The following is a 26,294-nucleotide window of genomic DNA, read 5'->3' as shown; positions in this document are numbered from 1 at the left end:
CTGGGCAAGTCCTTTTATTGGAAAAAGAAATAATAAGATGAAAGGCCACCGCACGGCCAGCGCCCAGCCATTTCACGGGAGATGCATCATTCACCTGACAGGTTGGCCACAGCCATGCGGAGGGCCAGAGTGGGCACAGGCCAGGTTCAGAGGGAAGGGGACTGTGGTGGAGATCAGTGGGCTGCAGCTCACCCAGGGAACACTTGGACCAGGACCCACTGAGACTCAGGGGCTGGGCCACCCTCACCAGCTCTCTGAACCCTTCCCATATACTCCTCCTGCATCCAAAGAAAGTCAGGCCCCTCTTTGGTTCCAGAAAGCTACCTGCAGTGACTGGTCTCTCATATCCCCTCTAGCACCTCCTGCCGGCCAAGACAGGCAGCCTGCTTCTGTCCATCTCCAGACACCAGGGAGGGGCTGCTGGGCCTCGGCAGTCAGGGCCTCACCGGCTGGACACCCCTCTTTCAAGAAAGAAATTTGCCTTTTCCCCTGCAGATTGGCAGCCTCTTTGGCCTTCCAAGGACGTCTCACACAGCCTTGGAGACCCCCTGAGTACGCAGTGCCCAGGGCCCTGTTGCCTTGTTATGGGGGACCTGAAGTGGGGCACAGAAGGCCATGGAAGGTTGGCTCCACTCTCCTAGAACCCCAATGCTTTTGTTAGAATGTATACAGTACAGTCAGAAGGTGGGGAGAAACATGCCAGTGGGGGAGAGACCAAGAAGAAGAGCCTAGCTGGCAGCCAAGCAAGAGACAAGGGATGTTAGGACATTTATTTACAAGAGGACAGGCTGGACCCACCCAGGGAAGCAGCCAGACCATGGCGCACAAAGATAAGACAAGATGCAGAGAGGGGCAAACATCGGCCCAGTAGCCAAGGGCAACATACAAGTGCATTCACACACCTGTATGCACACGTGTGTACACACACACGAGGGCAGTCACACACAGGCACTCACAGCACACTCATGCACACACCTGTCCTCACACATACCTACACACAGGTGCATTGGTGCACACAGGGCACACACATATGTGCACATACACATGTGCCTGCCCGCACACACACTCACTCTCACACACGCACGTTCTAATCTCAGGAAGTTGGCTCCCGTTTTGGAGGTTCAAGCCCCCCAAGGCTACATCTCTCCATGAAGCATCTCTCCGGACCCCCATACAACCTTCCAGAGGCCAGGCCATGTGCCCCACCTCCACCAGCACCTGGCCTGCCAAGTCGCAGTAGCTGGACACTTCTGAGAGAGTCCAAGATGACCTCCAGGCTCTGGGTGGAGGACAGGGATGCCAGGAGTCTAGAAGAGGTCAGGAGGGGGCTGACCACTCCTGTCTCCCCAGACCTTGAATCAGTGGAGGCAGGATCACAGACAGGCAGAGGCCCTGTGGTGGCGTCAGAAAGCATACACACTGGGAGACAGCCTCGGGGCGTGGGACCCCGAGGAAGGGAGTCCTGGTGGATGTGGGATTTGGAGTCAAGTACCATGCAGGATGGGCATTCTCTATTTGACGGGCTTGGATCCTTTTCAGGGGGTGTCGGGAGGGAAGCTGCGGAAGAAAGGGGTTTGTCCAATCAGTGTTGTCCCCACCCCCACCCCCACCCCGTGGAAGACCTGCCTCCGTGTGACCCAGACCAGCCCCGTCGGATAAAAGCCAAGTCAGGAAGTGGACCGTCCTGCCAGTGGGCAAGGGGCTCCAGCTGATGGCCCGCGGGCGACACTGGGCGGGTCAGCCTCCTTCCCGCCCTGGGCAGGAGATGGGCCCAGAGAATGATTCAGAAGCGGGTGCTCTGGTAGCGCAGCCGCCTCAGGTCTGCGAGGCCCTCAGTCCAGCCGTACACCTCCCTGCAGGGACTCTCGGCCAGTCACCGGCCCCCCGCCCCACCGCCCCCACCACTGCTGCTGCCGCTGCCGCTGCTGCTACCGCTGCTCGAGCTGCCGCTGCTGCACCGGTCCTCGTAGATGGAGATCTCGATCTGGGCGGGCGTTAAGGAAGGGTGCAAGCCGAAGGGAACCGGCTGATGGAGGTCAGCAGGGAAGTGCGAGGCCGAGCTGCTGCTGCTTCCCAGACGGGCAGGACGCGGACGCCTGAGAGCCACACCCAAACCCCTCCTCTCACCTGCGCTGGCTCGGCTCAAAGGCGCCTGCGCACAGCCAGGACCCGGTGCTAAAATTCTAGCGAGTCTAATCTTTGTATCCCAGCACGCGATGTACCCAATGTAGTGGGTGTGATTGAACAGGTGTGAGGACTTGGCTGTCCTGAGTTCAAATGTCCCCATACCCAATCTCAGCTATGTGACTTTTGACCAATCACCTCACTTGTTACCATCTGTTATCTGATCTGTAAAATGGGGATAATAATAGAATCTTGGAGTTATTGAAAGAATTAAATGAAATAAAGCATGTAAAAGACTAAACACAATACCTGGCACATAGTAAAGCCTTGATGAGAAGAAGCGCTTCTCCTTGGGCTTTGTAAGCATGAGATTCCCTGGGATTTGTGTTTTCTTTACCAGTAAATGTTATTTTTAAGAATTCTACTATCTGCTGCTGACCGGGGGTAGGGGGAATGTATGTATACCTTGATCAGGGGGAGTGGGTAGACCTATAACACACTCGAGGGCCAGTCTCCCACCAAGACCTCCATCTTCTCATCTGTGAAAGGGGTACAAGGGGACCTACCGCATAGGCTTCAATGAGGGTTAAATGCAAGGGCAGTGAAGAGTGGGCCTGGGCTCAGATCTTGGCTCTGGTGGTCGCTGGCTGGGCGGCTCTGAGTCAGGGTCCACTACAAAGGCAATAAGAAGAGTTACCCATTTTACAGGGGTCTTATGAGAAGTACAGGAATTCATATTTTCAAAGCACTTACTGTGACATCTGGCATGTATTGATATTAACCACTGGTTAAATGCAGGCTTCCCAGGTGGCACTAGTGGTAAAGAACCCGCCTGCCAATGCAGAAGATGTAAGAGATGCAGTTTCAATCCCTGGGTCGGGAAGACCCCTATAGAAGGGCATGGCAACCCACTCTAGTATTCTTGCCTGGAGAATCCCCTGGACAGAGGAGCCCGGCAGGCTCCAGTACATAGGGTTGCAAAGAGTCGGACATGACTGAAGTGACTTAGCACGCACCCACGCACTGATTAAATGCAGCTCAATAAAAGCAAAGCCTAAAATTTACAAATAGCACTAACTTATGGTGGGAGAGGAAGGTCAATGATCAGGGATATGGGGAACCCTAAGAAATCCTGAGCAGAGTCCCCTAGGGTGGTCCAGCTTCCTGGCAGCCTCCCCGGGGCTCCTGCTGGCTGCAGCTGGGTGCCTTAGAATGGAACAGCCAGAAAGGATACAACTCTCATCCCACGCTCCACGGGGTCTGTAAGTAGGAGGCCTCGGGGGGCAAAGACCTTCTCATTCTGCTCCTGGATGTAGCGGGAGATCTTCTTGAGAACCTGTGAGGAGAGGGGCCCATTGAGGCTGAGGCTGAGGCACCGGAGCCCCAGGGGGGAGGGAATGTGGGGCTGTGGGGGAATAGCCACCTTCTCATAGTGGGTCTCCATGCAGAGGAAGATGAAGTAGGCCGTGGCACAGGCCAGGCAGCCCTCGAGGTAAGAGCTGCCCCCAATCTTCTCGGCCTCCGCATAGAAGCTGTTGAGGGTCTTCACGGTCTCCTCAAAGAGCTGCCGCTCGATCTGGAGGGAGAGAGAGACAGGGAGCAGGACCCAGGTCAGCCTCCCTGGAGTGTGGTTGCCGTGGTGGGGCGTCACCAATGTGGGGGGTTGGGGGCACACAGGCAAGACCAGAGAGATGCCCATGAGCACTTGACAGGAAGTCAGGAGCCTGGGGGTCCAGTCCAGACTTGGCTATCAACTAACTGCATGACCTTGAGCTAATGATTTAACTACTCTAGCCTCAGTTTCCACATCTATAAAATGGAAACAAAAATGACGACTTGTCCTCACTTGAAAACAGAAAACTCTCATGAAATCCAAGAGGTGAACATTTTCTGCAGTGGATCAGCTCTCTATGCTCTCCCTGCCAGGACTCTGACCAACCTGAGCACCCAATTCTATCTATATCCACTATGGATGCATAAGGAAACAAGAGTCCTGTGGAAACGCAGAGTTGGACATCAAGGCCTTTCTGGCGCTCAGTCAGTTTGGTACCTCACTTCCTCTTCCTGTCCCTGAGCTTTCTCTCTTAAAGGAGAGGATGAACTAGAGCAATGCTTCTCCAACTTTAATGCATGTATGAATAACCTCGGGATCTTAAAATGCAGATTATGAATCAGTAGATCCAGGGTGGAGCCTGAGATGCTGTTTCCAGGAGACAGGGTGTTGCCTGTGCACAGGCCACAGTTTTGGTTCAAGGGCTTAGCGGTTCTCAATTCTGGTGCACACTAAAATCTCCCGAAGAGATTTTAAAATGTAGGCACACCCAGGTCTTGCCTCCAAGAGATTCTGATTCAAATGGTCTGGGAAGGGGGAGGGTGGTTCAGAGCAGCAAAGACCACCACTATCTTAGTCTACCGAAACTGACACCTGCAATTTTTTTTCAAAAGCTCCCAGGTGGTTCTAATGGGCAGCCAATCATGAGAAGCACCGCACTAGGAGAGCAGAGATTCTAAGTGGGATCCATATTCACCTGGTGCCATATCGCCTGGGGCTTTCTCATTAAAAATTAAGATCCTCAGCCCAGCTGCACATTGGAACCATCTGGGAAAATTTAAAGCAATGCTGATACCTGGGCCCCAGCCCCAGACACTCTGATTTGATTGATGTTGGGTGTGGTCTGAGCATCAGAATTCTTTTAAGCTCCCCAGGAAATTCTAATGCACAGCTGGAGTTGAGAAGTGCTTCTAAAAAGAGATTCCTGAACCTAATCCTGCAGCTGAGTCAGCATCTCTGATGACATCTGATATTATCCAATAAGACTCAGGAATTCGTGTTTGTTTGACAAGCTCCCTAGGTGATTCTCTGAAATTTGAGAACCACTGAACTAGAAAATCTCTGAATTTTTTTTTTTCAGCTCCAACTTTCTAGGAGGCAACAGTGAGGCAAAATGCTTTAGTTCTTCCACATGAAGCAGCTGAGCAAGTTGTTTCCTATACTATTTTTATCCTAGAAAAAGATAAATATTCTAATAAGCCCCTCAGTTCCATTATGTTCTGTGTCCCAAATTTAGGGAAAGACATCCTTACCCGACTGTCCAGCTCTGGGGGGAACTTGGTCTGGAACTGGCAGATGGTCCCATCGCTGTAGTCTCTCTGGATAAAGACCTTGGTGGCCAGCGAGGCACTTCGCCGGAGCTCCTGCAGATTGTGGACCTTGGGAATTGATCGGGAGACATGAACTCAAGGTGATCTTCCTTCTAGGTTTGTCCAAGGCTGAGCGGTTTATTAGGGTGTGGGCCTTTCATAGCTAAAACCAGGAAAGTTTTCAGGAAACCAGGAAAAGTTGTCCACCCTACAAGTGTTCAAGGAAGGCCATGGGAAGCAAGCCTATCAAGATTACCCAGAGGATGCCTCCAGCTATCCCAGAAACATCCTGGAAAAGCCTGAAGCAGGGCCAAAGTTGAGCCAAAATAAGAGGTTCTAGAACCACCCACAGAGCCAGGAACAAATTGTAATGAAAGGAAAACATTTCCTGATGGCTCACCCAGATCCTCTTCTCTCTCGGTCTCTCTCTTTCACACACACACACACGTGCACACATGCCCATCGAAGGGCCTTTCACTCTCTCATTCATTCAGCAAGTTTCAAACATTCACAACTTGTCAGGCCTTGGCTTGGAGACCCCAGCACTGAATAAGACTGACGCCTCAAGTGGGGCTGACAGCACTTTACTGGGGAAGGGGAGCACATGGGGCAGAGGAAGACAGGATGTACCCATGAACTCAGAGGGAGACTGGGGTTCAGGCCAAGTTATGACCAAGGTCAGAAACACCACAGATCATTTCCATGTCCAGCACTTCTCATCACAGGAATGAAGGGGGCCCACAGACACCGAAATTCCCCAGAGAAATCTGTGGATGAAGTGGGCCAAGGCCAGAAACTGAAGAAGTCTCCTGCCCGGGCAGGAAGGAGTGGAGGGACTTTGGTCCCTTGTCCACACCTGAGGACTTGGCATTGACACAGACTGTAGAGTCTGGGGGTGGGGCGGGGAGTGGGCTCAATTCCACAGAAGAACAGAGCCTCTTTTTTGCACTTCTAGCCTCCATCACCCACATTTGAGACAAGCAACCCATTGGGTGAAATGTGTCAGACATTAGAACTATGTGGAGCCCAAGCCCCAAAGGCAGACTGAACACAGCCAGTTCATCCTGTGTAATTAAGGTGAATCCATTCAGTCACTCGGCTTTCATTTATTGAGTCCCTACTATTGCCAGGCTCTGGGGATGCTGAGCAAAAGACAGTCATGAGCTCCAGGGAGGAAGACAAGTAAATATATAATGAATCAGACTGTGATAAATGCTACAGAGAAGTAGCATCTTACCCAGAAATGCTTGCTCAGAAAAGGCTTCCTGAGGTCTGTGCGGAGTCATAAAGGAGCTACCAGTAGTAGAGGGTTGGCAGGGGGTGGGGGGGCAGGCGGAGAAAAGGCAACCCAGAGGGAGAAGCCTGTGCAAAGTGAGAGAGACAGCGGAGAACAAGTTCTGCTGCAATGACTGGAGGCAGATTTCAGCAAGAATGGACTGGTTTGCAGATCAGATAAAAGCAGTAGATGAAGAGAGTATAGAGGAGTCAAGGGGTAGATCACAAAGGGCTTGACAAGTTTCTACTGGAGGGGATGATTTCTGATAGAAGATACACTTGCTTAAGAACTGGGGAAGAATAAGTAACAAGAAAAAGGTTGTCAGTATGGTAGTAGGAGCAGATCCAGGGCCTGGGATGGTACAAAAGCAGAGACTGCAAATGAGATTTTCCTAAATCCAAGTGAATTTTGCTCTATTTAAGAGTGTGATCCCAAAGTATTGTGATCAGATGAAATAATGTACAAGGGCTCCTATAGTCTTCATAGTCCTTGATGCTCCTAATCAAGGTTTTAATTGAGAGTCTCTTGACTTTTAGCAGGATCCTATGATAACTTTGAAAAATAAAGAATGCTTTGGTAACATAAATAAGTTCATCAGTGCTTCTGCTCTGTTTAGTTAAGGTTTCACATGATTGTGTTTTCAAAAGAAAAGGGCCTGTGACCTTCCTCCACCCTTCTCAACCAACTACATGAGCCTGTCAACCTTGAAGATGGAGTCCCCTGGCCCCAGAAGGGTCATTCTGGCAGCTTCATGAGTGGTGCACTGAAGCAGGCATGACTGGGTTAGGGGGCCAGTTGGAGGGATGACTATCTTTGTAGTAGTTCAGGGGAAAACTAAAGTGGGTCTAAGTTAAGAAAAATTATGGTGAGAATAGAAAGGGAAAGAACAGTGCTTCAGTCATTCTGAGATGGGCTCGGCTTCCTCCCTTCCAATATCCCCCTTTGTCTGTGCCCAAACACACTATGTGCTACCATGAAGGTGTGTATGTCTTAGTGACTGGTGAGCTGTTGACTCTAGACAAGGAGCTGTTGATTCCTTCCTCTTAGGCACACAGCTAGATTAGTTCTCAGCCTCCTTTTCAGTTAAGTGTGGCCACATGACTGAATAGAATGTGAGTGGGAATGATGGATGTCATGTATAGGCTCGGCTCATAAAGACCACCCCTCCTCTGTGATCTTGCCCTGTCCACAGAAACCAAGGGAGCCATGTGTTGAAGATACTGGAACCACAGGCTGTAGAGAACCTGGGTCCCTGAATCACTGCTTGGAGGAGAGCCACAGACTGATCAGGAACACAGGCCTGAGCAAGAAACAAACCTCTATTTTATTACAGCATTTAAGATTTTAGGGCACTACCTGGCATAATATATTCCCATTTCTTTTTGGCATTTATCCACAGGTTCCCAAGTAGTCAGAGCAGGAAGGGTCAATACCCTTTCCAAACCCAACAATATCCTGAGCCTGAGAACACTATCCTGGCTTTGGGTGACTAGGGATCTTCTTCCCTACCTGGAGAGTGCTTGTGGGGTCTTGAGAAGTTACTAGAAGATGGTATCAGACACACTTTATATGCCAGCACCCTAGTTCCCCAGATCTACTTAGAGCACACATATCATAAAATCATCTACAGTTGGTAAAGAGTAGGATCAAAGGTAAGGCAGAGTCTCCTGTCTCTCCATCCATGGTGGCTTGGTTGTGAAGTGCCATAACGCCCTGGTGGGTAGATAACCCACTGACCAAGGAGCAGGAAACTGGCCTGCCAGTCCTGGCCACATGATTCTGGGAAAGTCTCCCCTTCTCTGGGCTTCTGTTTCTTCAACTTGAAACTGAGAAGTTGGAACTACATCATCACTAAAGCTGTTGCCAGCTCTGACATTCTAAGGCCTTATAAGGGATTAGGAATGCAACGGTTCTCAGGGACTAAGCGTGTAAGTGAGTCAGCTGGTTGTTGTCCAGTTGCTCCGTCTTGTCCAGCTCTTTGCAGCCCCATGAACTGCAGCACGCCAAGCTTTCCTGTCCTTCACCATCTCCCGGAGCTTGCTCAAACTCATGTCCATTGAGTCAGTGATGCCATCCAACCATCTGGTCCTCTGTCACCCCCTTCTCCTCCTGCTTTCAATCTTTCCCAGCATCAGGGTTTTCTAATGAGTCGGCTCTTCACATCAGGTAGCAAAAGTATTGGGTTTTGTGACTAATTAGAGAACTCATGTGCTATCTCAAGAAAGCAGCTGATCATTGCCATGTGAGAATATGTGCCCAGGTTGCCACAATTCTGATTTTTTAAGAGAAGCCATAAATTCAGATTTCCTTAATATCAGATATCCAGATTTTTAAATGTTTCCAATGAATTTTTTAAATTTATAAGCATTGAGCAGACCAAATAAGGCACATCTGTAAACTAGATTCATTCCTAAAGCTGCCAGCTTAGGACCTCTGAACTAAAATCCCAGGGTGGGGCCCCTTGGGCCAGAGCTAGAGCCCGAGACCAAGCCACTTGCCAGCTACTTAGCTTTCAGAAAGCTGACAGGAGTTTTCAGTCAAGATCCATAGATCCATGATGCTCTCCACCCCTGGGCAGCACTCCTCGGGTTTCCTAAATGATGCAGAAACGTGGGCTTCTCATGTGCCTTTCCCCTTCCTGAACTCTCCCCTCTCTCTCCTCACCATCCCTCTGCTGCTGGCACCTGAGTAAAGACAGGACCAAGAGGCATTGCACAAAGAAGAAAGAAAATCAGCAGTAAGATCTGCGGACACCAATTTTCAAACTATAGTGTGGCAGGAAGAGGAGACTGCCAGGAGAGTAGGTACCCCCAGTCTCACATCTAGGGTCTGTACACCTGATGGAGTCAACGTGGAAGACTCCAAGGAGCAAAGGAGCAAGCACCGCAGTGCAGGTGAGCACTCCCAGGCGGAGGCCCCATCTGGCCCACATCTCCAGCCTCATTAAAAACCAGCTAATTCCCGAGGACACATCTGAGACTCAACTCAAGAATCAGAAGACTCAGATGATGAGCCAACACCATGCTCCCTGGCTGGGGTGTGGAGGAGGAGTGAGGATGGTGAATCACAGGCAGCAGGTTGGGCCTCAGGATGGAAACCTGGGCACAGGGCCTCCTTCCTTCTCAGACTGCACCAGAGCCCCGGCCCATTGTCTGCTGCTGCTGCTAAGTCACGTCAGTTGCGTCCGACTCTGTGCGACCCCATTGTCTGCTGCTTGTTGATCCCATACCTCAGAGATCAAACCTTCAATGCCCCTCTTGGATAATGCTACTTTGTTGTCATTGGTTAGTCTCTAAGTTGTGTCGGATTCTTAGCAACCCCATGGACTGTAGCCCACCAGATTCCTCTGTTCATGGGGATTTCCCAAGAAACTATTCTGGAGCGGGTTGCCATTTCCTTCTTCAGGGGGTCTTCCCAACCCAGGGATCAAACTCACGTCTCCTCCATTGGCAGGTGGATTCTTTACCCCTGAGCCACCAGGGAAGCCCCTAATGCTACTTGGGTGCATTTTAAAATCTCTTAGGGGCCAAACTTCACCACTTGGAGAAGTTCCTCCCAGCCAGGCATTTCCCAGTTGTCCTTGGCCATTTGGACTGGTTTCCAGGGCAGACCCTGATCCCATGACACACATTCACAGAGGTTTGTCATGAAGGAAATGGGCTTATTACAGTTTTCTAAATGAGGTCAGTGTACAGCTCAGGAGGCTTTATCCCTCCTCTGGGGTTCTCACACATACACCCTTCCCCTAATGTTCACTCCTAAACAGAAATTAGGGAGTATAAAAGATCCAGTCTCCATGCCTTCCATCCAGGGATCCAAAGATATCCAACCTTTCTCAGTTCTCTCCTTCTGTTTCTTATTCCCTCTCCATCCCACTTTCCCTGCCTCCTCCTCCCTCCCTTTCTCCCCCTTCTCTTCTCAAAACATCTTTCACTGGAGCTGAGGACTTCCCATTCAGAAGCCTAAGGGAATGGCCCTGGGAGCTTGGCATGAGGTTTTCTTTCTCCCAACAGGTTTTTCCTGGTAATCTTAACTCAATCCTAACAGTAAAAACAGCCTGGGGAAAATGACTCACTCTGCAGCCCAGATAATGTGGACGTCCTGTGCCTTGGCAGAACTAAGGCTTCCTCCCTCCGAGCCGTCATCAGAGTATAGCCAAGGCCCAGCCGGGAAATGGGCAATGTTTGTCCTCAGCCCCTCTCCCCTCTGGGCATGGCTCCATTCCTCTGCCCTCAAGCTGAGCCAGCCAGGCCATTCAGGGTACCTGAGTCCCTATGCTCCAGCCCTTCCCGAACTCCTTTGCATCCTTCACCATCAAAAGACCCCTAGTCCTCTTCTGTCTATTGGGCAACACAGCTGACTAATTGAATACACTGGATGCAACAAAAAAATCACTGGCCATGGAGACAGAAGGCTCAAGTTCTTCTCCTGGCTCCGCCACTTTTTAAGCCACATTTTCTTGGATAAGCCTCAGCACTCCAGTTGCATCATCTGTAAAATGGGATAATGATGCTTTCCTTGGCTCCTTCACAGGGATTAGGCAATCTTCTGAGCCTCAGTTGTCTCATCTGTTAATTGGGGATAATGACGCCACCTTCGCCCACTTCACAGCGTTGCTTTAAAGCTCAAAGGAGATCATGCATGTGATAGCACTTTGTACACAAGAAAATGCTATGTTCACAGAAGCGTTATGAGCAGAGCCTCTCCCAGGCTAACAGCAGCCACCTGGAAACACTGGCTCCACTGAGAGATGTAAGCTTGCTGGTTGGAATCTGTGAACCATAGCAGAATGGAGAGGGAGATTTGCTGGGACAAATGGGCCTCTTGGAATCTGTCAGATCTCATCACAGATGTGGACACCTTCTATGCCCACACTGCTGGCCCAACTGTGCCTGAGTGGCTGAACTCTCCCCTTCCTGCCCAACAGCGGCAGCCTCTTTACTGCAGTCTGGCAGCCTTGTCTGGAAGGTGACCAGCTCCTTGGCCATCTCTCCTTTGTTTTCCACCCCCAACCCCTTCTCAGTATCTTTGGCACTCTCTGAACACTCTGCATACCTCCACCCTAGAAACCAAGCTCCGTGAGTCTGCTCAGGACTTGCCCCTCACTGGGTCCTAGGTGACGAGTTCTCCTACTTAACCCTGTGCCTTGTCAGAAAGCTGAGTGATGTCAAGCAACTGCATCTCATTCCGTGGTGGCAACAACAGAAGAATAACAACAGCAACACTTGGCAGTGATGTTGCACTGATCAGCAGGATGCCCAGAGGCACTGCCTAGCATCATTCAAAAGCCTTTGCTGTCCCCCGGGCTTCTGTTCCAGCTGGGCTGGAAATGGGGAAACACCACCAAAAAAGTCAACATCAGAACAGGGGAAATCTGTTGTCCTGGGTTCCACTCCCAAATTTAAAGAAGAAACTTCCAGCTCTGGTGCTGACAAGCTGTGACTATTAAATAGATCCTCTTCTTCATGTATTAGCTCTACCACTTATAAAAGTGGGAATATAAAGAGCCCCATTTCCCTTGTGAAATGAGGGGTAGAGAAGGTAATTCCTAATCTCGTAAGCACTAGACACAGATCCTGCCCTCAGTCCATAGGTCCTTGGTTCAGCTTTCAAGCCCCTTGAAAGTGACATACCTATAGGCACACCCTGAAGAAGGCGGCTCCTCCCACCAGACACGAGAGAAATGTGATCTTCTGGTACAGGGAACTCAAAAGGGGTGAAGAAGCGAGAAAGGGTCATATGCAAAATTGAACTGGTGCAGGCAGATCATTGAAACCAACTATTTGGGGTTTTGACCTGAGGATTCTTTGTCTCCTCCTGTCCCCCACGCCCCACCTCCGTGGAGGAAATGCGGATGTGAAGGTAGCTCTGTCATCTCTCTGCCAGACTTTTGGGATCAGAAGCTAGATGGCTGCATCGCATAGCAACAGCAGCCAGCCGCCTTCCCTCCCTAAAACAGGCTCAGGCTCGTCTCCAACCCTCTAGGGAAGTGGTTTCAGGACTTGCAGTCGGTGAGAAGGGGAAACCCCAGCTGAAGCCCCGGAACAACCCTGGCGCTAGTGCCAACAAGTGGTGCAGACAGCTTCGGGATTCAGATGAGGAAGATTGACACGCCAGGGGTCAAAGGAGCTCCAATGAGGAGCCCCTTTCTTCCACCCTGCTATTCCACCTCCCCCCTACGCCCTCCCTGCGCACCTGATCGGGGAAAGCCACCCCATCCCATCTTACCCCAGCCCCCTCATCCAACCCCATTCCACCCTTTCCCGCCCCTAGAAGCGATCTCTTCCCACAACAGTCAGGCATTGACTGCGGGCCGGTGCTCGCCCCCTACCTCAGTGGCCATGTTCCGGGGGCGCTGACTGCTCCGAGCCCGCTGCGGGGCCCGTCGAGGAGGGATGTTGGCGCTGCTGACTCAGGGAGCAGGTGGGTTGACAGCGACGAGACCCGGGCCCGAGCGCTGTCCGCGGTGCTGATGCGAACGTCGCGGACCCGAGCGCCTGTGGGCGGGTGGGCCGGCGGGCGCTTAGGTCCTGGAGACGATCACTGTGCTGTCCGCGGTGCTGATAAGAGCTCCGGGCCGGAGAGGCGAGGCCGCACCCGAGGCTCTTCAGGGCCCGATCGCTAGTTGCCGCTGCTCCTGCAGGCAACGGCCTGGTTATCTTTGACAGCGGCGGCGGGCGTGGGGGCGGCGGGGAGGGGGTAGGAGGGGCCAGGCGCCTCCGCAGATCGGGAGCGGGAAGCGGAGGCCCCCAGACTCCGGCGCCCGCCCGCCGGAGAGGAGCCCCGCCCGCGGCCAGAGGCTCCGCTCCCGCCGGGCCCGGAGGCCCCGCCTCTCCTGCCTGTCCTTCCCCCTAATAAGAGCGCCAGGAGCTCTGCGCTCACTACCGAGGCCTCCCAGGGCTTCCAGACTAGGAGGAAAGAGAGGTAGGACCGTTCTGGGACAAGACATTCCAGCTTGCCAAGGCTGACGGTCCTAGACTCGTTCGCGGGCCCCTAGGTGCGGCTGTTTTTTCCGTTCCAACACCCCTCTTCCCAACCCCTCCCCCACCATGGCCCAGGCTGCCTCTTATGTTTTTGTTTTTCTCTTTTTTCTCTTACGTTTCTTCTCTGTGGCCCCCTCTCGAGGCCTGCATGTACATTCCTTCCTCTCCCCTCTGTCCTTTTCACTGCCACGAAACCTATCAGCTAGAGGAGGATGCTGCAGACCACAGGTAATCGTTTCCTTTCTTTAAATATGTGCCCTTGTTTCATCCCCAGAAATACCCTGGGGTCCCTTCTTTCAGGGAGCGCCAGACTGAAGCCAGACTCTCCTTGCTGCTTTTCCTGGCTCTGACCCCAACCCTAGTCTTCCCTCTCTCCTCTGAAATCCCAGAGTTTACACACACACACCATCACCACACTTAAAAACCACAAGCAGATGGTGCCAAACTGGTATGCCCACCCTTTAAGGATGGCAGGTCTGGCTCTGGCGCCTCTTTCACATTTTTCAACATCACACCTTCCAACCAGATGACCTATCTATCTGCATAATAAACAAAAATGAAGCACCAACACAGGTGCCCTTTTATACACCCATATACTTCCCTTGGTCTCTGAGAGAAAGCTGGGAATACTCCTCTGCAGCTCACAGTTGCCTGAGGGTTAACACACACAGTTAGCCAGGAGACCTGGGTCCTGGCTCAGGCAGTATGACCTTAAGTAAGCACTTCACATCTGGTCTTCTTTCTGTAAACTGAGTATTGAACTTCACTAGATTATTTCTAGGGCTCTTTCTTTTTCCTCAACCTTTTATTTTAAAAATTTCAAACATACAGAAACTTTGAAAGGTTAGTACAATGAACTGTACCATCCACCTAGCTTCACCAATCGTTAGCATTTTGTCACATTTGCTTGATAGATACAGAAACATAGAGATATAATTGGCTAGATTATTAGAAAGTAAGTGAGGGTTTATTCTTAAGTACCTCACCATGTATCTCCTAAAAATAAGGGCATTCTCCTATCTAATCACAATATTATTATCACACTTTAAAAAGTTCCGTATCATCTTATATTCTAGGATACCTTATTGCCCCTAAAAGACATTAATAGCAATGACCCCTCAGAGCATCTCATGTTTAATAGCTAACATTTGTTAAGCACTTACGATGTGCCAGACCATATTCTACATACTCTACATGTATTATCTTATATAATCCTCATAATTATTCTTTGAATTAAATGCCTTTTATTATTTCTACTTTACAAATGAGGAAACTGAGTAAGTTACTGGAGGTCACATGGCCTGTGAGGAACAGAGGCAAGATTCAAACAAGGCAGTCAAGCTCCAGGGCTCATGTGGTTGATCCCCTTATCTGTACTGTCTCCTTCCAGCATTGTGTAGCCTATAAATTAGCAAAACAGTAACCACATCTCCAATTGCCTATTTCACAGATAAAAACAGAGTCCCCAAGGATAAGGACATGACAAAGAAATTAAAGGCAGATGTTTCATTTCACCTATAGCTTTGCAAATGATTTGGCATTGAACAACAACCTGAAAATATCTGTGAATCCCATGGTGGTCTCTGGTAATAAACAAACACACATCTGATGATCTCCATGTATACCTCTCCCAGTTCCTTACACTTGGTTTTGATCATATTAATTAGACAGCCATCTGAAAACCACTCTCTTCACTTGAAGATAACACACCTGGATGAGTGCATTCTATGTATATTTGTTGAACACCTACTATGTACCAGGCATTTTTCTAGGAGATTGGGATACAGGGATGACTAAATGCACGAAGATTTTGTACTTACTGAAACTTATATTAATAGGGGAATGATCAATAATGGATTAGCAAAGAGTATCAAATATCTCAAGTTGTAATCAACAATAGGAAGAAAAGTAAAGCACGGTAATGAGATAGAGATGGGGGTAGAGGGTATTTTAGAAAAAATAGGGCAAATAGAACAAAAAGGGCACCTTTTTGTTAAGGTGACATTTGGGCAGAGGCCTGAAGGAAGTGAGAGAATTTAGCATGCAGTTATCTGAGAAAGTTGACAAAGCTTAGAGGACAGAGTATGAGGGCTCTGAGGCAGGAGTGGGCTTGGCATGTTCAAATAGCAGGGAGACCAGTGTAGCTAGACTGGAGGGGGCAAAGGAAAGAGAGACAGAAGCTGAAACCAGAAAGGGAGCAGGAGCCAGGTTTTATATGACTTGTCGGCCCTCATGAGGATTTTGGATTCCATTCAGAAAGTGGGATGGCAATCCTTAAAGATTTAGAGTAGAGGCGTGGTATTATCTAATTGCAGTTTTTAATAGATTGCTCTAGATGCTAGGGTTGGCAGAGATGCAAGAACAGAAGCAATGAGGCCAATTAGGAGGCTGTTAGAGTTATCCAGGCAAGATATGGTGGTGGCTGAGATTAGGGGAGTAACAGTGGAGATGGTGAGAAGTGACCAGACTCTAGATATTTATAACTTGGAGGTAATGCTGAAAGGACCTGTGGATATATTGAGGTTGCAACATGAAATAAGTTAAAGATGATTCCAAGTTTTGAAGTCTCAGCCCCTGAAACAAAGGAGTTGTTATTTACTGAGGGAGGAAGACTAAGGGCTGAGCAAGGATGGGGAATACAGAGTTTGGATGTGTTTAGTTGATTCAGGGTATTTTTAATATTTATTATTTGGCTGCATTAGGTCTTAGGTGCAGCTTGAGGGATCTTCATTGCATAACCTGAGACCTTTCGTTGTGGTGCATGGATTCTCTAGTTGTGGCACACTGGCTTAGATGCTCTGTGGCATGTCAGACCCCAGTTCTCTGACCAGGGACTGAACTCGCATCTCCTGCATTGCAAGGTGGACTCTCAACCACTGGACTCACCAGGGAAGTCCCCTTGGTTTAGGTTTGAAGTCTGTATGCATGTTATACATCTTAGTAAAATACGCAGTTGGCATTCAGGGAAGAGGTAGAGGGTTCGAAATAAAAACTTCAGGAATCATCAATATGTGAATGGTATTTAAAACCATGGGTCTAGATGAAATTATCTAAGAAATGGGTAAAGCTAGAAAAAAATTAAGAATCAGTCCTGGTACTTTATTACTTACAGGTTGGGAAGACAAAGGATTCTAAGAGTGGCCAGTGAAGTAGAAGGAGACCTGAAGGAGAGTGGTATCCTGGAACCAAGTAAGAAACCTGGTAACAGAGTCTTACCTGCTGCATTGAGTGCTGCTCGCATATGGAATACCATTAGAATAACATGAAGACTGAGAAATAACCATTGGACCTGGCGGCAAGAAGGTCACTGGTAATCTTGATAAGGGCTGTTTTAGTGGAGCATGGAGATGAGATTCTGATTAAAATGGGTTTGAGAGTCAGAATGGAGGAGAGGAAGCAGAGATACTGGGAGTGTGGACAACTCCTTTAGTCATTCTGCTGTAAAGGAGAGTGACAAGTAGTATGGTGGCTTGAGGGAGAGGAAGGAGCAAAAGAGGTTCTTTTAAATTGGAGACTTTAGAGTCTGGGGTTTGCTGACAGGAATAATTTACCAGAGAGGAAACACTGATGGCTCTGAAAAAAGAGGGTTAATAGCAGAAGCAAGCCCTTAAGAGGTCAGCAGAGAATGGGCAAACACGGAGGGGGTGGCTTTGGAAAGGAGCACAGACAATTTCCCATCACAAATACAATGGAAGAATCACAGTACAGGCTACTGGTATAAGTAGACTAGGAGGTTTTGTGGTGCAAGTTAAGACCTGAGCTCTACACCTTATTCCTCTTCAACTAGCTGAGACCTGCATGCATCACAACATTTCTAAACAAGTACATTCAACCATTATGTATGAAGAGTTTGCTGTGTGCCAAGCACGGTGCTCGCACTCTCCTGTAGAGCCCAAGGAGAGTTCTCCTTACCAGTGAAATTACAGGACTAGGACTCTGTACAGAACCTTGAATTCATCCATGCAAGGATGAATGATCCCTTCTAATATCCAGCTCCTCTGACTAGAAAAAGACAGTAACAGCCTCAGCCTTTTATTACTACATTGCCTCCAGGGTTGTTATCACAGTCTTGACAGACCTCAGGCTTAGAGGCCTCAAAGTGGAAGTTATGGAGAGAGATCCATTTTCGGAGTGAGCAGAGCTTCCTATAGTACTGACTCGAGGCTGCAATGGAATCCTACAGAATGGGATGTTCCCACACTCCAGTCACTTGGACTTTAACTCTGGAGGAAGGAGAAGATGCTGAGATTTAATCTGACTGATCATTATTACCCAGCTGCCTGGGGACAAACCAGCCCCTATGCAAGAGCCTAGCTCTTTGATGTTTTTTGTCATAAATTAATGAGTTTGCCCACAAAATAACATCAAAGGAGATCCACTAACTAATTCAGTGTTATCATCCTCTAATCTTCGGCTGCATTGGAAAGTCTCCCCCAAAAGGACCACAGCCAGAAAAAGAAACCAGTGGAAAAATTTGGAAATCATGCTACCTGGAAAGAGATGAGAGGAAGACGAAGTCCTGCAGACTGCAGAAGAGACAGAGAAAGAGCTACCTAATCTCAGGGCAAGGAAGAAAAAGCAGGAGGGGGATGGAGATTCTCAGCACTTAGGTCTGGAAAGAAGACAACTGCATGCAGGCTTGAGGGGAAATTGTGGTCTGTAAAGTCTTAAATGGTGTCATTTCAGAGCACACTGTGGAGACTACAAGGAAGTGTGTGGTAGGAAACCATGTCCCTGGAGTCAGATGACATGGGTTTCAACCTCCGGCTTCTGCTGTTCACTGTATGATCACCAGCAAGTCTCAGTCTCTCTGGGCCTCTGTTCTCTGATGTGTAAATTGGTGGCAACAATTTTCTTCCCCAGACAAAATCCCTCCAAGTATAGGAGGCTATCTCTTGATACCACCTACTCTTTCAAATCTGGTCTTTCAAGAGGACAACAGGAAAAGATTTATGGAGATGCTTGCTAAAGATCCTCCCACAGTAACGTTTCTTCCAGGCCAAGCAAGTTTTCCTAAAGCACAGAAAAAAATAGCCAGCATGCTTTATTTAATTCACTGAACAGATGCTAAAAAAAAAAAACCCCACTGTATACCAGACAGAAAGATGACCATGGGATGTTTTCAACCCCAGAAGGACCCCAAACTCTAATCAAGTGATGGCAAGTCTCCATGATAAGTATTGAGGCAGAGATGGTTTCTTTAGAAACTGAGGTCCAGAAAAAGTTTGCCCAACTACATGACATTTGGGCTTGGACTTCAAAGACTACTATCATATCCCCAGACAGTGGATGAAGGAACACCGTGTGAAAAGGCATGAAGGCATGAAAGGTTCCTAGAAACACAGAACCTTTGGAACTTCAGACTCAGGAAAGCAGCTGCAAGGTAGTATCAAGGATGACTGCAGAGGCCCTGGAAACATGAATGAAAGGGACCTACTCTAAAAATAGTACCAGAGCAGGCAGACAGTGACACTTGTCTGGAAGTGGAGTCACTAGGAGGTGACTAAGCAAATGGGAGGTTGCCACCGTTTCTTCATTCATAGTCTCCATGTCTCTCTCTCTTTGTCTTTTTCTCTCTTCCTTTTTCTTTAACAGGAAGTGGAGTGGGAGGCAAGTTTCCGTAAGAATTCACAGCTACCCCAAGAGAAACTGCCGATACTGGGATTCTTAGCTGCAGTGCATTCCTGTCTTGATGACAGCCACCAAGCTGGAAGCCCGGCAGAATTCCCAAAGAACCCCTGTTCTGAGAATGGTTCCAAAGGCCCTCTGCAGGAGCAATTATCAAAGGACTGACTGCAGGGTCTCACCTCCAAACTGGCAACAAATTCACCAATTACTTCCAACCGTAGCCAACTGAGGGGAAGACTGCAAGGCTTCTAAGTGATGGAAGTTCTTTAGAGAAGTAAATAGGCAGGAGCATAAAGGGTAATGGGTGCTTATAAAGCATCATTAATCATGAGAGCCAAAAGGAGTTCAATCCAATTTCACTGGCAGAAACCTTTGTTCAAAAGAAACCTTGCATAAAAGTCAGAGACATACAACAAATCAGAGAAAGTGGATTTGCATGAATGGGGGGAAGACTTACCTACTTTCCCACCCTCTCACTCCCTACAAAAACCCCCAACACACCCCTCTCCAGACCTCCCAGGACTCAGTAGAATATGGGGTCTATTTTTAATCGTGAAAGTAACACATGCCTATGATTTTAAAAATCCAAACATACAGCTGCTAAGTCGCTTCAGTCATGTCCAACTCTGTGCAACCCCATAGATGGCAGGCTACCAGGCTCCCACATCCCTGCGATTCTCCAGACAAGAACACTGGAGTAGGTTGCCATTTCCTTCTCCAATGCATGAAAGTGAAAAGTGAAAGTGAAGTCGCTCAGTCGTGTCTGACTCTTCGCAACCCCATGGACTGCAGCCCACCAGGCTTCTCCGTCCATGGGATTTTCCAAACATACAGAAAGGCATATGATAAAAAGCAAGAGTCCCCTATCTACTGTATCCTACATGTTCCTACCTTCAAGTCATTTCTCCCCTGGAAGAAATGACTTTTCACTCTTTAGCTGTTTCTGCTTTGAATTCTGATTTTTTAGAAGTTTTCTTTACATTGCTAAATGATATGCCTGTAGTTCTATTTCTTGTTTTATTAACTTTAGAAACCTTTTTCCTGTTTTCTGCTGTGGCAACAGAGAACTTAACTCACCCTGCCACCCTCACATACCAATATAATTACAGCACTATTTGAATTTAACTTTTATTTTTATCAAACTAATACACATGTAGTTAGTTTAAAATTCCAGCCAGGGACAAGGGTTTATCATGAAAAACAGAAGCCCTGTCCTGCAACCACTATGTAAAGCTGTATGGAGATTCCACAAAAGACTAAAAATAGAACTACTGTATAATTCAGCAATCACACTCCTGGGTATACATCTGAAGAAAACAAAACATTAATTTGAAAGTATACATGCACTCCAATGTTCATAGCAGCATTATTTAGAAGATCCAAGATACAGAACCAACCTAAGTGCCCATCAACAGATGAATGGATAAAAAAGATGTGGCTTATATACACAATGAAATAGGAATACTGCTCAGCCATAAAAAAGAAAGGAAGTTTTGCCATAGCTAGAACTAGAGGGTACTGCTGCTGCTAAGTCACTTCAGTCGTGTCCAACTCTGTGCGAACCCATGGACGGCAGCCTACCAGCCTCCCCCGTCCCTGGGATTCTCCAGACAAGAACACTGGAGTGGGCTGCCATTTCCTTCTCCAATGCATGAAAGTGAAAAGTGAAAGTGAAGTCGCTCAGTCGTGTCCGACCCTCAGCGACCCCATGGACTTCAGCCTTCCAGGCTCCTCTGTCCATGGGATTTTCCAGGCAAGAGTACTGGAGTGGGGTGCCATTGCCTTCTCTGAGAGGGTACTATGCTTAGTGAAATAAGTCAGACAGAGAAAGACAAATACTGTGTGTTATCATCTAAAAACTAAAATAAATGACTGAATATAACAAAACAGAAATCAACTTACAGATATAGAGAACAAACCAGTGGTTATCAATGGGGAGAGGAAAGGGGTAAGGGCATAATAAACAGAGAGGATTAAGAGTTTTTCTATACAAACTACCACATATAAAATAAGAAAGCTACAAGGATATACTGTATAGCACAAGGAAGGAATATAGTCGATATTTTATAAGAAATGTAAGTGGAGTGTAATCTATACAGTTTTTGAATCACTGTTGTTCACCTGAAACTATATTATTAATCAACTAGACCTCAATTAAAAAAGTTGTCTTCTTGTAAAAAAATGAAATAAATAAGCTACAAGGATATATTGTACAACACAAGGAATTAGCCAATATTTCATAAAAATTTTAAATGGGGTATAATCTAAAATTTTTTGAGTCACTATGTTATACGCCTGAAATCAGTATAAGATTATAAATCAACCTCATATACCTCAATAGAAAAAAAAATACTTACATCCATATTTTTTAAAAACAGGAAAAAAAACAGAAGCCCTGCTCCTTGCCTCCCTTGCTTCTCATTCTATCTATCCTCCTGCCCACTAAGTTAAATTGACTTGTGAGAATAAAAAACCTCTGTTTGGTTCCCCTTCTTGTTCTTTGTCTGTAGCATTCATCACCTTTGCTAGCAAACAATGTAACTTACTCATTATGTCTTCTGTTTGTCTTGTCTGCTAAATTGTAAGCTTGAGCAGAGTCTTTACCCTGGCTCCTATTTCACTGATGTATCCCAAATGTGTGTTATAATGTCTTACAACAAATTTGAATTAATTAAACAAAATCCTCTATAAGGGGAAGAGAAAGAAGCAGAGTTTCTGTGAGATGGTGTTAGAACCAATCATTTTACATCTGCTTTCTTCTTTGGGAAGCAATAAATATAAATGAAAATTTATTTTGTAGATTATAACAAAATTATTTTGGATGGTGGGAAAGGTGCTACAGTAGACAAAGACCTCAATTCAGACCCACTTATTGGCTACGCATGTTTGGACAAGTTGATCCAACTGCCTTGGAGAGAAAGTAGCTATTTGCGGAGGTTGGTAGAGCCTGGGTAGGAAATAAATGTCGAGGACGTGGTCTTTGCCCTCCCAGTTCTCCCAAGGAGCGGTCCTGCTATAGAAGGGGTACTTCCTCCAGAAATAACGGCCACCATGGGCCCCAGAGCCAGAGGCCATTAGATCATGGGTTGAGCACTGGACGCTGGCAAGAAAGAGAATACTGTCCTGAGCCCACCCACCCAGCACTAGGAGTCCCCTTCCAAAGCCCATCAGACCCAGGAAGCCTTTCTTGAACCACCTCGCTCCAACACAGGGCTTTATACACACCTCTCTCATGGCTTTTATCATGCCATGCTTGGCCTGGTAGACTCTACAGAGCTTTCGGAATTCCTGACCACCAGCTAGGTCACAGGGCAGGTTCCAGTGATTGGAACGCTTCCGTGGTCTTCCGAGTTCTGCCAGCCAGTTCACCATTCCCTGCCTGTCATCTAGTCCTCTTTCCATGCCCCCTGATATGGCCCTGTATGTGTAGCTTCCTCCCCTAACAAATCTCACCCTCTCTTCACCAAGGCCACACCATCCATCCCAGCTCCTCTGGGGTCCAACCCACGTGGCCCTGCTTATCCCTCCCAGCCCTTCCCCCGACCTGTCTCCTTTACACTCTCCATGCCAACCAGAGCCATGTGTGACTTTTATCTTCAAATAAAAGTCCTTTAAATGTGCTACATTCTGTGTCACTTCTGAGCCTTCTTATGTACTCTGCCTGGTATGTTCTTTCCCTCCTCTTCACCTGGATAAATCTCTTCAGGCCCCAGACTAACATTTACTTCCTTAGGTAATATAGTTTTTATTTTCTTTTCCCCTACATTTTGTTTGTTCTGATTATATTTATTGAAATGTTATTTTTTGTTGATTCTAGGATTCTTTACCAACTATGCCACCTGGGAAACCCCCAATAATAAAAAATTGAGACTTGTAAAAACTAAAGTAAAAAATAAAATTTACTGTCTCAGAGAAGCCTTCCCTGGCATTTCAGCCACAGTTGTGGTGGCGGTGGTTTAGTTAATAAGTCCTGTCCCACTCTTTTGTGACTCTGCGGACTATAGTCTGCCAGGCTCCTCTGGTCATGGGATTTCCCAGACAAGAACACTGGAGTGGGTTGCCATTTCCTTCTCCAGGGGATCTTCCTGACCCAGGGATCAAACCAGTGTCACCTGAATTGGCAGGTGGATTCATTACCACTTGAGCCAACTGGGAAACCTTTAGTCATGGTAAGGTGCCCCTATTAAGAGCACCTTATACTTGCCCTACAAAACACTCATACTTTCTAAAATGTATTTATCTGTTTTCTTATTAGACCGTAAGTTCCTTGAGGGCAAGGACTTGTCTCCTCAGATGCACTCTTAGTGTTCAGAATAGTACCTAGAACATAGTAGATGCTCAATTAATGTTTGTACAGGAGATGGACTGATTTACAAGAAAGGGCATGGCTCCATTCAGTTCCCTAACCTTGAGCCTCAGCAAGGAGAAGCATGGTTCCAGTCACAACGGACTTTACCGTCTTGATTTTGGGAAACCCAGCTTAGGCACCATGACACAGTGGGCAACTGTCAGGTGCCCTGGTGACATATTCAGACAATGAGTGTTTTGGGAAATCTCAAAGGAGGGAGGGAGAGATCCTAGGGTCTGGTGACTGAAGTCTTACCCTGCCCCAAGGGATGGAGGTGGTTTTGGAAAGATGTGGCGTTTGACACTTACAAGAGGAGGTCAGGCAGGGTTGGACAAATGTGCTGCTGGAAGTTAAGGAAGGGGGAGGTACATGTGAAAGAGCAAACCACTCTGGCTGATTTGAACTACTCTGCAGAGAAACAAGACTGGAGCCAGACAGTGAAGAGCCATTAAAGCGAGGCAGTGGGGGTTCAACGAGGGATCCAGAACAGTGAGGGACACAAGGAAAGCAGCGTACCGGATGGGTCATCTGGGAGCATCCTGGGGACGGATGAGAAGGGAGGGGCTGAAGCAGGAAGAGCAAGGAGGAAACTATTGTGCTAGACTAGGGGGCATGGGCCACTGCCCAGGAATGAGGGCAAAGGGACAGATTCAAGAAACATTTTAAATGCAGTCATTATCAGCTGCTGCTTCTGGCTGAATACATGAGATGAGGAAGGGAAGAGACAGAGAGGATGCAAGACATCCGTCCATCTCTGTGGCTGGGATATGCCATGGTCGGAAATTCACAAAGGCATATTAGGTAACTCTATACATGCCAGATGTAAAGGATAGGAGAAGCTTCAGTGATTTTTTAGAACAAAAGAGATAGTACAAGCCTATAGGACTTCAGTCACTCAACCATGTCGACTCTGTGCAACCCCATGGACTGTAGCCCACCAGGTTCTTCTGTCCATGGAGATCTCCAGGCAAGAGTACTGGAGTGGGTTGCCATTCCCTTCTTCAGGGGATCTTCCCGACCCAGGGATCAAACCTGGGTCTCCCACATTGCAGGCAGAATCTTTACCATCTGAGCCACCAAGGAAGAGGTCTCTCTATAAAAGTACAGTTGATGCTATAAGAATGGGTCACTTTACCTTGGGAGAGGAAATACAGAGAGCTATGAGAAAGGGACTGTTTGTCTAGCCTTGGGCAAGATGGTACAATTAAAGTAGAAGATAATGTCATCTACTAACTGGATAGCCTTGTGCTTAGTCGCTCAGTCGTGTCCAACTCTTTGCAACCCCATAGATTTTGGCCCTCCAGGCTCCTCGGTCCATGGGGATCTGCAGGCAAGAATGCTGGAGTGGGTTGCCATGCCCTCCTCCAGGAGATCTTCCCAACCCAAGGATCGAACCTAGGTCTCTTGCGTCACAGGTGGATTCTTTACTCTCTGAGCCACCAGGAAAGCCCCAAAATTCTGGAGTGGGTAGCTATCCTTTCTCCTGGGAATGTTCCCGACCCAGGAATCGAACCAGGGTCTCCTGCATTGCAGGTGGATTCTTTACTGGCTGAGCTACTCAGGATAGCCCTGGGCAAGTTAATTAACCTCTCAAATCCTAGGTTCCATATATGTGATGTGGGGATAATAATAACTAAGCAGTAAATAAAATGACCACTGGAAAGAGCCAAATTTGGCTCCTATCATGGCATCCGGTCCCACCACTTCATGGGCAATAGATGGGGAAACAGTGGAAACAGTGTCAGACTTTCTTTTTCTGGGCTCCAAAGTCACTACAGATGGTGACTGCAGCCATGAAATTAAAAGATGCTTACTCCTTGGAAGGAAAGTTATGACAAACCTAGATAGCATATTCAAAAGCAGAGACATTACTTTGCCAACAAAGGTTCATCTAGTCAAGGCTATGGTTTTTCCTGTGGTCATGTATGGATGTGAGAGTTGGACTGTGAAGAAGGCTGAGCGCCGAAGAATTGATGCTTTTGAACTGTGGTGTTGGAGAAGACTCTTGAGAGTCCCTTGGACTGCAAGGAGATCCAACCAGTCCATTCTGAAGGAGATCAGCCCTGGGATTTCTTTGGAAGGAATGATGCTAAAGCTGAAACTCCAGTACTTTGGCCACCTCATGCAAAGAGTTGATTCATTGGAAAAGACCCTGATGCTGGGAGGGATTGGGGGCAGGAGGAGAAGGGGATGACAGAGGATGAGATGGCTGGATGGCATCGCTGACTCGATGGACATGAGTCTGAGTGAACTCCGGGAGTTGGTGATGGACAGGGAGGCCTGGCGTGCTGCGATTCATGGGGTCGCAAAGAGTTGGACATGACTGAGCGACTGATCTGATCTGATCTGATGTAGCAAGTGTTCAATAAGGGCAGTTCATGGTGAGGAGTCAGTGCAAGAGGAAGAGAAGGAAGGCAAGAATCCCAGTGGGACCTCCAGGAAAAAAAGACAGAGAGGAAGGTAGATAGAGACCCCAGACTCTGAAGCATCACAGAAGCCCAAGGAGGCAAAGTTCTCCAAAGGATAGATGAACAGTGTCAAGTATTATAGGAAGTTCAAGAGCAACTGGAGTGTCAGGAATTACATTCCTGAATCTTTAGAATGTAATCTGGAGGAGCACAAAAGAAGTTAGTCAACAAAATAGAAAAAAAAAAAAAAGGCAAGAGAAAACATCCATACAAAGACAACCCTGTCAGTCAGAATGTTTGAGTTGCAAAAAGATGATTTTACTAACATAGTTTGGTCAAAAAAAAAAAACAACACTAAATTAACATAACAAGAAGTTTGGAGTATG

At 47.7% G+C, this 26,294-nt stretch overlaps 1 protein-coding gene across 2 annotated transcripts in view; it reads right to left on the bottom strand.

The window, feature by feature from the left end:
- The window catches only part of GOLGA7B (golgin A7 family member B), a 36,212-nt gene continuing 9,918 nt past the window's right edge, over positions 1-26,294 (bottom strand). The window contains exons 2-7 of one of the 2 annotated variants that reach the window (XM_019953166.2): positions 12,873-13,178; positions 5,209-5,334; positions 3,548-3,700; positions 3,359-3,460; positions 1,933-1,984; positions 1-1,557 (exon numbers count right to left, since the gene is read on the bottom strand). In XM_019953166.2, coding sequence (XP_019808725.1) covers positions 1,094-1,557; positions 1,933-1,984; positions 3,359-3,460; positions 3,548-3,700; positions 5,209-5,334; positions 12,873-12,884 — 909 coding nt within the window. In that variant the 5' untranslated portion in view covers positions 12,885-13,178 and the 3' untranslated portion in view covers positions 1-1,093. Of the gene's footprint in view, positions 1,558-1,932; positions 1,985-3,358; positions 3,461-3,547; positions 3,701-5,208; positions 5,335-12,872; positions 13,412-26,294 lie in introns of those variants that run through there. The other variant, XM_070780610.1, reaches the window with a different exon arrangement.

Source organism: Bos indicus, chromosome 26 (assembly GCF_029378745.1).
Source record: "Bos indicus isolate NIAB-ARS_2022 breed Sahiwal x Tharparkar chromosome 26, NIAB-ARS_B.indTharparkar_mat_pri_1.0, whole genome shotgun sequence".
NCBI classification, from domain to species: domain Eukaryota; kingdom Metazoa; phylum Chordata; class Mammalia; order Artiodactyla; family Bovidae; genus Bos; species Bos indicus.
This window is presented reverse-complemented; position numbering and strand designations above follow the sequence as displayed.